The 13,963-nt window shown below is 34.0% G+C and overlaps 1 protein-coding gene across 4 annotated transcripts in view; it reads right to left on the bottom strand.

Annotated features, from left to right (window-relative positions):
• The window catches only part of LRP1B (LDL receptor related protein 1B), a 1,969,831-nt gene that overhangs the window by 595,344 nt on the left and 1,360,524 nt on the right, over positions 1–13,963 (bottom strand). For all 4 annotated transcript variants that reach the window (XM_032356230.1, XM_032356231.1, XM_032356232.1 and 1 more), the window contains 2 exons: positions 11,620–11,751; positions 10,070–10,297 (listed from right to left, as the gene is read on the bottom strand). In XM_032356230.1, coding sequence (XP_032212121.1) covers positions 10,070–10,297; positions 11,620–11,751 — 360 coding nt within the window. The remainder of the gene's footprint in view (positions 1–10,069; positions 10,298–11,619; positions 11,752–13,963) is intronic.

The raw sequence follows: 13,963 nt of genomic DNA, 5'->3' as shown, positions 1-13,963 counted from the left end.
CTCGCCCAGAAAATCAGCAAGAACATCCAGCTAAGACAAAGTTCATGAATCAATGAGAATAGCAGAACTCCAGAGTTAGAGGAAAGCAATAAATAGAATTCATGGCTTTTTCCCCATGACACTTAAGTCTTGAAAAGTTAATTTTTTTCAAAAATTTTTTTCTTATTCCAGTTTTTAACTTTTCCTCTTTTAATGTTTTTAACTTGTTTATCTTAACAATACCTTTCTAAAAAAAAACTTTTAAAACCTTTATTGTTATAGTCATATTTTATCCCTTCATTGTATTTAATCTTGTTTTTTGTATATGTATGGTTTTCTTTCTCCTAAAAAATTTTAAGATACAATTTCTTCTAATAGAACAAAATTTCTAATCTCACACATGGCTTTGTTCTAGTTTCCAGCCTGAGCACATTTCCTACTCTATTTTTTTTTTCTTTTTCCAAACAACTTATTATCACTTCTTTTTTTAGAATTTTTTAAAAATTTTCATCTTTACTGTCATATTCCATCTCTTCATCATGTTTGCATTTATTTTTCTATATATGTAAGTTTTTCTTTCTTTAAGTATTTGGGAGGATATTCTTCTAAGAAATTTAAATACACCCAAAATCAAGTGGGTGGCTCTGTTCTATTCACCAGTCTAATGTGTGTGTGTGTGTATAACTTTTTTATTTTTTATTTTTATTTCCTTTCCCCCCTCTTTCTTCTCCTCCCAGTTTTGGATCTCTTCTGATTTTGTTAGCATACATTTTTTTTTTCCAGGTGTTTTGCCACGCTTTTAGTATTTTTTTCTCTCACTCATATATTCATATATGGATAAAATGACAAGGCAGAAAAACTCATCACGAAAAAAAGAACAAGAGGCAGTACTGACAGCTAGGAACCTAATCAATATGGACATTGGTAATAAGTCAGAACTAAAATTCAGAACAGCAATACTCAAAGTGCTAGTTGGGCTAGAAAATGCAATGGAGGATATAAGAGAAACCCCATCTGGAGAAATGAAAGCCCTTCTGGAGAAATAAAATAACTAAAATCTAAATAAGCTGAAATTTAAAAAGCCATTAATAAGGTGCAGTTAGAAATGGAGGCTCTCACTGCTAGGATAAATGAGGCAGAAGAGAGAATTAGTGATATAGAAGACCAAATGATGGAGAATAAAGAAGCCAAGCAAAAGAGAGAAAAACAACCACTGGACCATGAGGGGAGATTTCAAAAAATAAGTGATACCATAACAAAACAATAATAGAATAATTGGGATTCCAGAACAAGAAAGAGAGAGAGAGAAGAAGGTTATTGGAGAAAATTATAGTAGAGAATTTCCCTAATATGGCAAAAGGAACAAGCATCAAAATCCAGGAAGCACAGAGAATCCTCCTCAAAATCAATAAAAAATAGGTCCATAACCAATCATCTAATAGTAAAACTTACAAGTCTTAGTGACAAAAAGAAAATCCTGAAAACAGCTTAGGATGAGAAATCTGAAACATACAATAATAGAAATATTAGATTGACAGCAGACTTATCCACAGAAACCTGGCAGGCCAGAAAGAGCTGGCAGGATATATACAGAGCACTAAATGAGAAAAACATGCAGCCCAGAATACTATATCCAGCTAGGTTATCATTGAAAATAGAAGGAGAGATAAAAAGCTTCTAGGACAAACAAAAATTAAAAGAATTACCAAACACCAAACGAACCCTACAGGAAATATTGAAAGAGGTCCTCTAAGCAAAGAGAGAGCCTAAAAGCAGTAGACCAGAAAAGAACAGAGACAATATACAGTAACACTCACCTTACAAACAAAACAATGGCACTAAATTCATATCTTTCAATAGTTACCCTGAATGTAAATGGGCTAAATGCCCAATCAAAAGATACAGGGTATCAGAATGGATAATAAAACAAGACCCATCAATACACTGTCTACAAGAAACTCATTTTAGACCCAAAGATACCTCCAGTTTTAAAGTGAGGGCATGGAAAACAATTTACCATGCTAATGGACATCAAAAGAAAGCTGGGGTGGCAATCCCTATATAAGATAAGTTAGATTTTAAGCCAGACTATAGTAAGAGATGAGAAAGGACACTATATAGTACTTTAAGGGTCTGTCCAACAAGAAGATCTAACAATTTTAAATAACTATACCCCTAACATGAGAACAGACAATCATATAAACCAGTTAATAACAAACACATTGACCATAATACAGTAATAGTAGGGGACTTCAACACGTCTCTCACTGAAATGGACAGATCATCCAAGCAAAAGATCAACAAGGAAAAAAAGGCCCTAAATGATACACTGGACCAGATGGACATCATAGATATATTCAGAACATTCCATCCCAAAGCAACAGAATATACATTCTTCTCTAGTGCACATGGAACATTCTGAAGAATAGATCACATCTTGGGTCACAAATAAGGTCTTAACTGGTACCAAAAGATTGGGATCATTCTCTGCATGTTTTCAGATAACAATGCTCTGAAGGTAGAACACAATCACAAGAAGAAATTTGGAAAGAACCCAAATACATGGAGGCTAAAGAGCATTCAACTAAAGAATGAATGGGTCAACCAGGAAATTAAGAAGAATTGAAAAAAAAAATCATGGAAACAAATGAAAATGAAAACACAAATTTTCAAACAAAACTGTGTTCAAAAACAACAGTTCAAAATCTTTGGGACACAGCAAACACAGTTCCAAGAGGAAAGTAGATAGTGATACAAGCCTTTCTCAAGAAAGGTCTCAAGTACACAACCTAACCCTATACCTAAAGGAGCTGGAGAAAGAACAGCAAAGAAAACCTAAACCCAGCAGGAGAAGAAAATCATAAGGATCAGAGCAGAAATCAATGAAATAGAAACCAAAAAAACAATAGAACAAATCAACGAAACTAGGAGCTGGTTCTTTGAAAGAATTAATAAGATTGATAGACCCCTGGCCAGACTTATCAAAAAGAAAAGAGCAAGGACCCAAATAAATAAATTCATGAATGAAAGAGGAGAGATTACAGCCAACACAAAAGAAATACAAGCAATTATAAGAACATATTATGAGCAACTATATGCCAACAAATTTGACAATCTGGAAGAAATGGATGCATTTCTAGAGACATAAACTACCAAAACTGAACCAGGAAGAAACAGAAAGCCTGAACAGACCCATAACCAGTAAGAAGCTTGAAGCAGTCATCAAAAATCTCCCAACAAGCAAGAGCCCAGGGCCAGACGGCTTCCCAGGGGAATTCTACCAATCATTTAAAGAAGAATTAATTCTTATTCTCCTGAAACTGTTCCAAAAAATAGAAATGGAAGGAGAACTTCCATACTCATTTTATGAGGCCAGCAATACCTCGATCCAAACAGAATATACATTCTTCTCTAGTGCACATGGAACATTCTGAAGAATAGATCATATTTTGGGTCACAAATAAGGTCTTAACTGGTACCAAAAGATTGGGATCATTCTCTGCATATTTTCAGATCCCAAAACCAGACAAAGACCACAAAAAAAAGGAGAAATACAGACCAATATTCTTGATAAACACAGATGAGAAAATTCTCACCAAAATACTAGCCAAGAGAATCCAATAGTACATTAAAAGGTTTATTCACCACAACCAAGTTGGATTTATTCCAGGGCTGCAAGGTTGGTTCAACATCTTCAAATCAATCAACGTGATACAATACATTAATAAAAGAAAGAATAAGAACCATATGATACTCTAACAGATGTTGAAAAAGCATCTGACAAAGTACAGCATTCTTTCTTGATCAAAACTCTTCAAAGTGTAGGAGTAGAGGGTACATACCTCCATATCATCAAAGCCATCTATGAAAAACCATAGCAAATTTCATTCTCAATGGGGAAAAACTGAGAGCTTTTCCCCTAAGATCAGGAACATGGCAGGGCTGGCCACTATCACCACTGCTATTCAACATAGCACTAGAAGCCCTAGCCTCAGCAATCAGACAACAAAAGGAAATTAAAGGCATCCAAACTGGCAAAGAAGAAGTCAAACTCTCACTCTGCAGATCATATGTTACCTTAGGTGGAAAACACAAAAGACTCCACTCCAAAACTGTTAGAACTCACTCAGGAATTCAGGGAAGTGTCAGGATATAAAATCAATGCACACAAATCAGTTGCATTTCTATACACCAAGAGCAAGACAGAAGAAAGAGAAATTAAGGAGTCAGTCCCATTTACAATTGCACCCAAATCCATAAGATACCTAGGCATAAAGCTAACCAAAGAGGCAAAGTACGTGTACTAAGAAAACTATAGAATACTCATGAAAAGAATTGAAGAAGACACAAAGAAATGGAAAAACGTTCTATGCTCATGGATTGGAAGAACAGATATTGTGAAAATGTCTATGCTACATAAAGCAATCCACACATTTAATACAATTCCTATCAAAATACCATCATTTTTAAAAAAAGAAATAGAACAAATAATCCCAAAATTTATATGGAACCATAAAAGACCCCAAGTAGCCAGAGGAATGTTGAAAAAGAAAGCCAGGGTTGGGGGTGCTTGGGTCACTCAGTGGTTAAGTCTCTGCCTTCAGCTCAGGTCATGATCTCAGGATCCTGGGATTGAGCCCCATATCTGGCTCTCTGCTCAGCGAGAACCTACTTCTCCCTCTCTCTGTCTGCCTCTCTGACTACTTGTGATCTCTCTTTGTCAAATAATTAGATAAAATATTAAAAAAGGAAAGAAAGAAAGAAAGAAAACCAAGGTTGGTTGCATCATAATTCCAGACTTCAAGCTCTATTACAAAGCTGTCATAATCAACACAGTATGGTACTGGCACAAAAACAGACACATAGATCAATGGAACAGAATAGAGAACCCAGAAATAGCCCCTCAACTCTATGATCAACTAATCTTCAACAAAGCAGGAAAGAATGTCCAATGGAACAAAGACAGTCTCTTCAACAAATGCTGTTGGGAATATTGGATAGCCACATGCAGAAAAATTAAACTGGACTATTTCCTTACACCATACACAAAAATAGACTCCAAGTGGATGAAGGATCTCAATGTAAGAAATGAATCCATCAAAATCCTTGAGGAGAACATAGGCAGCAACCCCTTTGACCTCAGCCACAGCAACTTCTTCCTAGAAACATCACCAAAGGCAAGGGAAGCAAGAGTGCAAATCAACTCCTGAGACTTCATCAAGATCAAAAGCTTTTGCAAAGCAAAGGAAACAGTCAACAAAACCAAAAGACATCTGACAAAATGCAAGAAGATATTTGCAAATGACATATCAGATAAAGGGCTAGTATCCAAAATCTATAAAGAGCTTATCAACCTCAACACCCAAAGAACAAATAATCCAATCAAGAAATGGGAAGAGGACATGAACAGGCATTTCTGAAAAGAAGACATCCAGATGGTCAACAGACACATGAAAAAGTGCTCCACATCACTCGGCATCAGGGAAATACAAATCAAAAACCATGGAGAGATACCACCTTACACCAGCCCGAATAGCTAAAATTAACAAGTCTGGAAATGACAGAGGCTGACAAGGATGAGGAGAAAGAGGAACCCTCCTACACTGTTGGTGGGAATGCAAGCTGGTACAGCCACTCTGGAAAACAGTATGGAGGTTCCTCAAAGAGTTGAAAATAGAGCTACCCTATGTCCCAGCAATTGCACTACTGGGTACTTACCCTAAAGATGCAAATGTTGGGGCACTTGGGTGGCTCAGTGGGTTAAAACCTCTGCCTTTGTCTCAGGTCATTATCTTAGGTCCTGGGATTGATCCCTGCAATGGGCTCTGTGCTCAGCAGGGAGCCTGCTTCCCTCTCTCTTTTTCTGCCTGTATCTCTGCCTGCCTGTGATCTCTCTCTCTAATAAATAAATAAAAACTCTTTTAAAAAAATAAAGATGCAAATTCAATGATCCAAAAGGGCATGTGCCCCCCCCCAAATGTTTATAGCAGCAATGTCCATGATAGCCAGTCTGTGGAAAGAACCTAGATGTCCATCAACAAATGTATGGATAAAGAAGATGTGGTATATATATACAATGGAATACTATGCAGCCATCAAAAGAAATGAAATCTTGCCATTCTCAATGATGTGGATGGAACTAGAGGGTATCATGCTCTTGAAATAAGTCAATTAGAGAAAGATAATTATCATATGATCTCCCTGATATGAGGAATGTGATAGGCAGAGTGGGGGGTTTGGGGTGTAGAGAAGGAAAAAATGAAACAAGATGGTATCAGGAGGGAGACAAACCATAAGAAACGCTTAATCTCACAAACAAACTGAGGGTTGTCGGGGGTAGTGTGGTAGGGAGAGGGTAGTTGAGTTATGGACATTGGGAGGATATGTGATATACCCTAGTTAGTGTTATGAAGTATGTTGTGAAGTATGTAAGCCTGACGATTCACATAATTACCCCTGGGGCAAATAACAAAAATAATTAATAAAAATAATAAAATGAAAATTAAAAAAAAAATTAAAGGAAAGAAGAATAGATACAAATGTGGAAACCCAACTACATAACTCCCAGTTAGAACTTTAAGGCCTGTTAATGTCTTCTTTTCTTCTTACTATGTTCATTGCAAGTTAATTTCTTGCTATGATAATTTAAAGTTTGTGGGGGACAGTCTTTTATCTAGTAAGGTATAATGGTGGGCATTATATAAATAAGTACTCAGGAGAGGCAACTGAGCATAAAAGGTTAACACCCAGTCACTGGGGAGGAAGTCCCAAATTCTCTCTTTGCAGAGTAATGAGAGTGACAGGAGCTCTAAACATACAGTCCAGAGTGTGACTGTGGCTCCACTGTATACTCCCTTTGTTTCAGAGACAAGAGTTTCAGCTTTCACAAGCTTAAGCTTTCTCATCCACAGAATGAAAGTATTTCTTAATAATAGGTTTGTAAAGATTACATGAAATTATGGTGCTTGTCACTTTAAGGACAGCTAGTATTATTCATCACATCAAAAAAAATAAACCTGAGAGCACCAATAATTGAAAATATCTGATGAAGAAGTGACTTAAGGGTAAAAATTAATTACCACCAGAGAGTCAGGCTGCAGACCAGTAGCAAAAACCTTTGCTGTGAATTGTGCAGCAATTTTTCTTGGAATAAAATTACCTTTTTGTGTTTTAAAGAGGCAACTATACATGTGATAATAAATATTTGTTAGTTTATACAAAGAACACATCTATAGTCATTTGTTAGCATTTATGTTTATAATGAAGTGTGCTCTGTACATGTAACTATAACCAATAGCTTGTGTAGGTAGTACATAAATTAAGAGAAGTTTAGTATTTTAGGATATGGAGAATGGCATGGCATGCAAACTATTTCTAGACTCCTTCATGAAGGTTCAGTGTTTTCTCAGGAAACGGTCTGATTGGAGCAATGACAAATGTAGAGTCTGATTTATGAAGCAGATTTCACATTAGACTTTGGCTAAGGAAGATAAGAAAAGAGAGAATCTCAAGACAAAGTCCAGTAGAGGAAAGACAGTGAAGTGAGAAGATACAGAGACCAGCATGTGAGAAATAAGAGAAAGGTCAGACATTTGCAGGGAATCCAAAAGATGAAAGGATAAAATACAGTACAATTACTGGCAGGATTTGAGACACTTTGATGAGCTCACAAGCTGAACTGTCAAAATTTCATCTCAAACTTTCTATTAATGGAAAGATAAATCAGTCCTTCACAAGATTTCACCCTGGAAGAAAGGAAAATGCAACATCATTCAACTTATAGGTGAGCCAGAAATGAAGGACTTATCTTTGACAATACCTATTCATCAACCTTCATATCCAATTAATTAAGTTACTTTATATTTTCACTCTTTTATGTTTCTATAATTCTCCCTCATTTCTTTGTTTCCCTTCTAGTCCATGTTTCAATCACATCTTACTAAAACTGCTATACCAGCCAGTGATCCAGTCTCCCAGAGTCACCTGCCTCCATCTCACACCTCTTCAATTCTCTACTAAACCTAAAAGCTAGAACTCATATTTTCCAAAGGCAAATACATAGAGCTACGTATGTATTTGCCTAACCATACAACTGCTGCCTCCTTGAAATACTTCTTTGGCTCTCATTATTTTCAGTACTAATATAAAAATCAACAACTTATAAAGCCTAGATTCAGTTCCTACTTATTTCTTTAGCTCTATCAGCTTGTATAATATGTCCTTCTTGTTCTGTGTTTCATACTATTCAGCCAATAATGATTCTCCATCAATTTCTTATATATATTTCAATATTTTCAAATTGGTTGAATTAATGGTTATTGATCCTAATGAATATATTTTATTAATTCTTGGTAAGAAAATATCATTGTTCAATTTTTGGTAATAATTATAAATAAAGTCCACTAAATGAAAAGAAGTCTGTGAATTTCTTGAAGACAAATTCATCAACTACTACAGTTACTACATAACTATTAGCTACCAATCTATATTGATAGAAAATTGTCCTCACGTTTTTCTGAGATATAACATCTTTCCCTTCATACAATTCACAAAGCCTTTTGGTAAGGATTTCACATTCATGATGAAGTGCTTAAACAATTTTCTGTTAGACTTTGATGAATTTCTTATGAGATCACCTGACTGTCAGTCTTAGAAGGCACGTAACGTCCTTTAAATGATCTTTCAAGGTATTTAACGATCATTACCTAGTCTAACAATTGGATAATAATCAAACCATTATTTCCCTCTCCTCTGTAAAAAAATCATCTATGAAGAAAAAATCTTTGCATTAGCTTTCTTATAAAGGTTATTCTCTTATGGGAAGTTTGAAATAAGTATTTAAACAAGTTTATAACCAATTCATTCAAGTTGCTTTAATAGCACTAAACTTAGATGAGTAAAGAACTAGCATAAATAAAAGAACACTTTAGTGGGTAAAGACTCTCAGATCTACTAGTGATACTCAAGCCAGATTTTTAAATATGATATGTGGAAACTCTTGAAAACCTGTGAATTTAAAACCTGCACTTCTTATTGCTTTAATTAAGAGATTGATCATTCCTCATATAAGTTCTGATTTTAAATTTTTAGTATGTTTCAAAGCATGAGAGTTTGATATATCTATATGGATTACTGATCACCCTTTCTTCTATCCTCTTCCAAATCACTCTCTCATGCTTATTGGAAAATGAAATTGAACAGAAACTGTCTTGTTTGGTTTTGCAGTCATGAAAAGAGCAGATACTCAATGAAGATATACTATGGCGATATACTAATATAATAATACTATACTAAATACATACTATACACATATATATACTATATATATAAATATATATAAAACTAGCATATTATATATGTAATATATATACTAAGATACTCAATGAAGATAAACTAAACTATTACTACAACTAATTATAACAATAATAACAACAATAATAACTGATCCAGAAATCACAATACACCAAGATTCAAACAAAGACTAGGATAATTCAATGTTAAATATTTAGAGTTATGGTATCTGTAAGTATGTCTAACTTCACTTCAAATATATTTTCTACTTTGGGGAAAGTTATTTTTTTTAATAGTTAATTTAACAACATTTACCAGTAAGTTATGATTTAACTTGCTAGGTTAGGATGTGGATAGAAATAAGTTCCCTGTCTTATTTGTGTACTCTAGTTCTGTAAAAATTTATGCAAAGGAAGTTGATAATAAGCTTGAGCCCAAAGAGGGAAAGAAGTCCTTCCCAATATTCTATATTTTGTGTATGCGCAAATTACCATTCCTCCATCAGCAAAAAATAAGTCTTCAAATGTTTGTTTAGAAATCCACAAATTTTAAGGAGATCACTTTTGAATTTTTTTCTTCTTTTGAAACAAAATTTCTAGTTATCAGACTATTATGTGCAACATAATTATAGCATTATACAATTGTAAAGACATAGCATATTATTAAATCTCTGAATAATCAATTCCAACTTTCAATTAACAACACAGAATTGGATAATTTAAAAAAACATACAAAAGAGACTTGTGATTATTATAAATTGAATGACATTTTTTTAAGTTGTAATGTGCAAAGCTCTTACCTCTTGAAATAACAGTTTCCAACCCAGTTCCATTAATAAAAGCCCGTTTAATGGTTTGTGTTTTAATATCTGTCCAGTATAAACGTTCTTCAGATGCATCAAAGTCTATCACAGTAACATCATCAATATCAGGAACTGTAAAGGCCGTGATAAAGTTAAAATATGGATTATCAATATCCACTCCTCTGATTTCAGAACGCCTTGCATATAGAAGAAATTTTTTCATTTCTAGAAAAGAAACAGAGATAAGTGTTTTTCTCTTCTAACCTTGGCAAGTTTGAAGCCATCTAGAAATTCTAAAATTATTTCTTGTTATTTAAAAGATTTTAACATCAAAAAATCATAATCGAGATTTGATAGGCATAAATGAGTTATTTAAATTAAAATTCTTAAGAAACAAATGAAAAACAAGTTAGAATTCTAAAGTCATTATTTTTCTTTTGTTAGAAATACCAAGAAATTCTCAGTGATTTGATCTTATAATTTTAAACAATTCTTAAAACACATGAACTCTGGAAATATCAAATGGTATTTGTTCTTTGTACCTAATCAGAACAAAATTAAATGATTTTTTAAGTCATCTAAGAACATTTTTTATACTATCTCAATAAAATTAAACATGGATTTAAAAGTCATGTTTTCCTTGTCAAAATTGGGCTTCAAATAACGTTAAGGTATGTTTTATTACACATTTTTAAAAATCTGTAGTAAGTAACATTGTAAGGCAATGCATCATTTTTATTTCCCATAAGCACCTTTTGGAACTGAGTTTATAAAATAGGAGATTAAATAGAAATAGATGTCACAAATAATCTATTATTTCATTGTTCTCTTTGGAATTATTGTTGTTGTGATATGTTAAGATTATATATAATTAATTAAATCTTCATGCACCTACATTCCTGAGTTAAGATTTTGTGAGCACATTCTTCTCTGCCCTTGAAAGTAATTGCTCCACAAATAAACAAAAATTACTCAAAATTAAAAGAAACCAAAACAGAAAAAATACCCTACAGTCTGATTTCATTCACAAATTTCATTATCATTTTTTCTAGTTTAAGTGTGCTGTTTAAATATTTTTAAGAATTATTTCAAAGTCAAAAATTTAACCTCATTCTTCCTCCCTTTAAGTTGATAATCCCCTATAAAATGATGTGAAAGTAACTTTAGAAGAGCAGGAGGAGATTAAAGCTGTTAAGTACCTCTTTGTTACATGGTTACCTACATCATCACTTTCTGAAAATGCCCTTTCACTTACAAATCTCCCTGCTTTGTAGAGATAAATTCTGCCAACACACCAAATAAGAAAGCAGCAAGAAAAAAAATGAATAAGGTAATAAATAGTAAAGTGCAGCATATCACATATTTAAAGAATTTGTCAGTCTTCCCAAAAGTAGATGAATCATCAATACAGTCTGGAAGTAGCACTACCTCAAATGTTTTTAAGGACATTAAAAATCTCTTCTGCTTCACTTTGAGGAAAATCTTAATGCTAATATCATTTGAGAGAATTCAATTTGAAATTTAGATAAGAACTTCAAGAAATTTACCATAGCAGGTCTTCTTGTCTGAGGAAAGTTTCATCAAGTGGGGGCACGCACAAGCAGCACTCCTATTATGATTGATCAGACACATATGAGAGCAGGGTCCTTTGCCATCATTAGCTGCACAGGGATTGGGAGCTGTAATTACACAGTGAAATATTAACAGTGAAAAAGTAGAAGAAATATATTAGGGAACCTTTGAGGTTGACAAGGGTTATTCATGTAATGATTCAAAGTGAAGTTCCCTATATAGCACCCATTACTGGGATGATTAATATGACAATAATAGATAATCATACATAGCAATTGCATTAATAAAAACATTTTCCTCCTCAACGATAACAACTAAGTTAACTCCCTCAAATTTCTCTAAGTCTAAATATATGCATCCTATTTCTTTAGAAGGAAAGATTTTGTTAAGGATTTTTTCTGAGAAAAAAAAGGAGTAATTACTAAATTTAGTTTATAATAAGCTCAACTAAACCATAATCCAGGAATTGAGTGTATCAATGGACATTGTTACTTTCCTAACCCACCATACAGACTCCCTTTGTGCCTCAGCACATCACTCTTAGTGTTTCTTCAGGAAACTGCTCTTGTTACCTACATATCCTTCCTTCAGGTTATATGCTTTTTATCAAATCAGAGGCCTAAGTGAAGAAATGTTTAACATCTTTCATGATTAAGATATCTACGCTTTCATTTTTTTTTTCTCTCTACTAACTGGCTAAAGTTTCCTCTACTTATGCAGACCTGTTAAACTATATTGTATAAGTAAGTTATAATATATTCAAATTTAGAGTGGAATATTAAATTTTACAGCTCAATGTCATTCTCTTATTCTTTTGTGCTTCGTGTTCTGTCATTATGCCTTTTGGATAAGATTTTAATCTCAGTCGATCAATAACTATTCTCTTAAATCTTATTTTTATAGAACCTGTCTATTAGAATAAGGATACTAAATTAAAGGCAGAAAAGTGTTACAACTTCTGATCCCACTGGCAATATTTTAGTTTTCAACCTATTTCATCTTCCTAACAAGTGAACCTATTGTTCAGAGTAATTAATGCCTGTTCTGTAGAGTTTTAAAGCACAAAGACCAAAAATAAATGGGTTATAATGAAATTGTAGAGGATATGAAAGATTAACTGTACTTGATACTCAATGTGGGTTTTGCTAGTATTTAGGTAAAATAATAATCAATGTCTTTGCATTTGTTTAAAAGTAAATAAATCAAAGGAAATGAAAGACTCAGAAACATTTTTATAAGAAAATCAATAAAGAAGAGATTTTAATATGATGGCATAAAAGGATCCTGAACTCACCTTCTTCCATAGACACAACAAATCTACAGCCATATATATAGAATAATGCCATATGAAAAGGACATGAAAGCTAGCTAAATAGCACCTCCACAGCAAAGAATAAAAGGGCCACACTAAAACAGGTAGGAGAGGCAGAGACATGGTTTCAGAGAAAATCCTCCTCAACCCACACTACTAGCTCCAGCCTGGACACCCTGACCTTGCACACATTAGCCACAATCTGTCCAGCTCTAACTGGCCAGCCAAGCACCCCACCCTTATGCACCATAGCCACTGCTTGTCCTACCAAAGCTGGGAGAGATGTACTGCATTCACAGGGGACACTTGAGCATCTAGCTCTCTTGGTCAGGCAGGATTACATTTCTGGGCCTCATGGTCTGAAACAGTTGGAGAAACAGACCTCGGCAGGCTACAATCCCCAGGGCACTGCATAAACAGTAGACTGAAACACTTCCCCAGTATTTATGTGAAAATACCGATTTTCTTGTTCTAGAATTTAAGCCTGAGGACATTTAGAGGTTAGAGGCCCCCTGGGAACCTAAGTAAAGAATCAATATATTAGTGCCCTTTTTTGTCTTTGTTGATATCTCCCAGAAAAGGGATTGTACATATGTCTCAAGGCATAATTTTAAAAACTTTGTCCAGATCTCTCAGGTTTGAAAGTCAGCATGTTTTATGATTATGAACCATGGTTTATGATTAAGACTATATTTATATACCTTAAAGGCTGTTGCCTGAGGATCTATCTTACAATAAGACTAAAACTATTCACTGTCTAAAAGCCCTCCCTTTGGAACACTGACAGATTTTGGCATACCTGCAACAGCTGGGACCTATAAAGTATAAATCAGGCTACTTAGACATAGGTGGGAGAAACAAACACAAGCTAAAAAAAAAAAGTTTAAAAGATAATGCTTATCTGCTACACAAGTCCACTGCTTCAAGACTGAGAGAGGTAGCTATTTTACCTAATGCATAAAAACAAAAACAGAGAGTCAAACAAAATGAAGAGACAGAGGAATAAG

This window comes from Mustela erminea, chromosome 8 (genome assembly GCF_009829155.1).
Source record: "Mustela erminea isolate mMusErm1 chromosome 8, mMusErm1.Pri, whole genome shotgun sequence".
In the NCBI taxonomy this organism is placed as follows: domain Eukaryota; kingdom Metazoa; phylum Chordata; class Mammalia; order Carnivora; family Mustelidae; genus Mustela; species Mustela erminea.
This window is presented reverse-complemented; position numbering and strand designations above follow the sequence as displayed.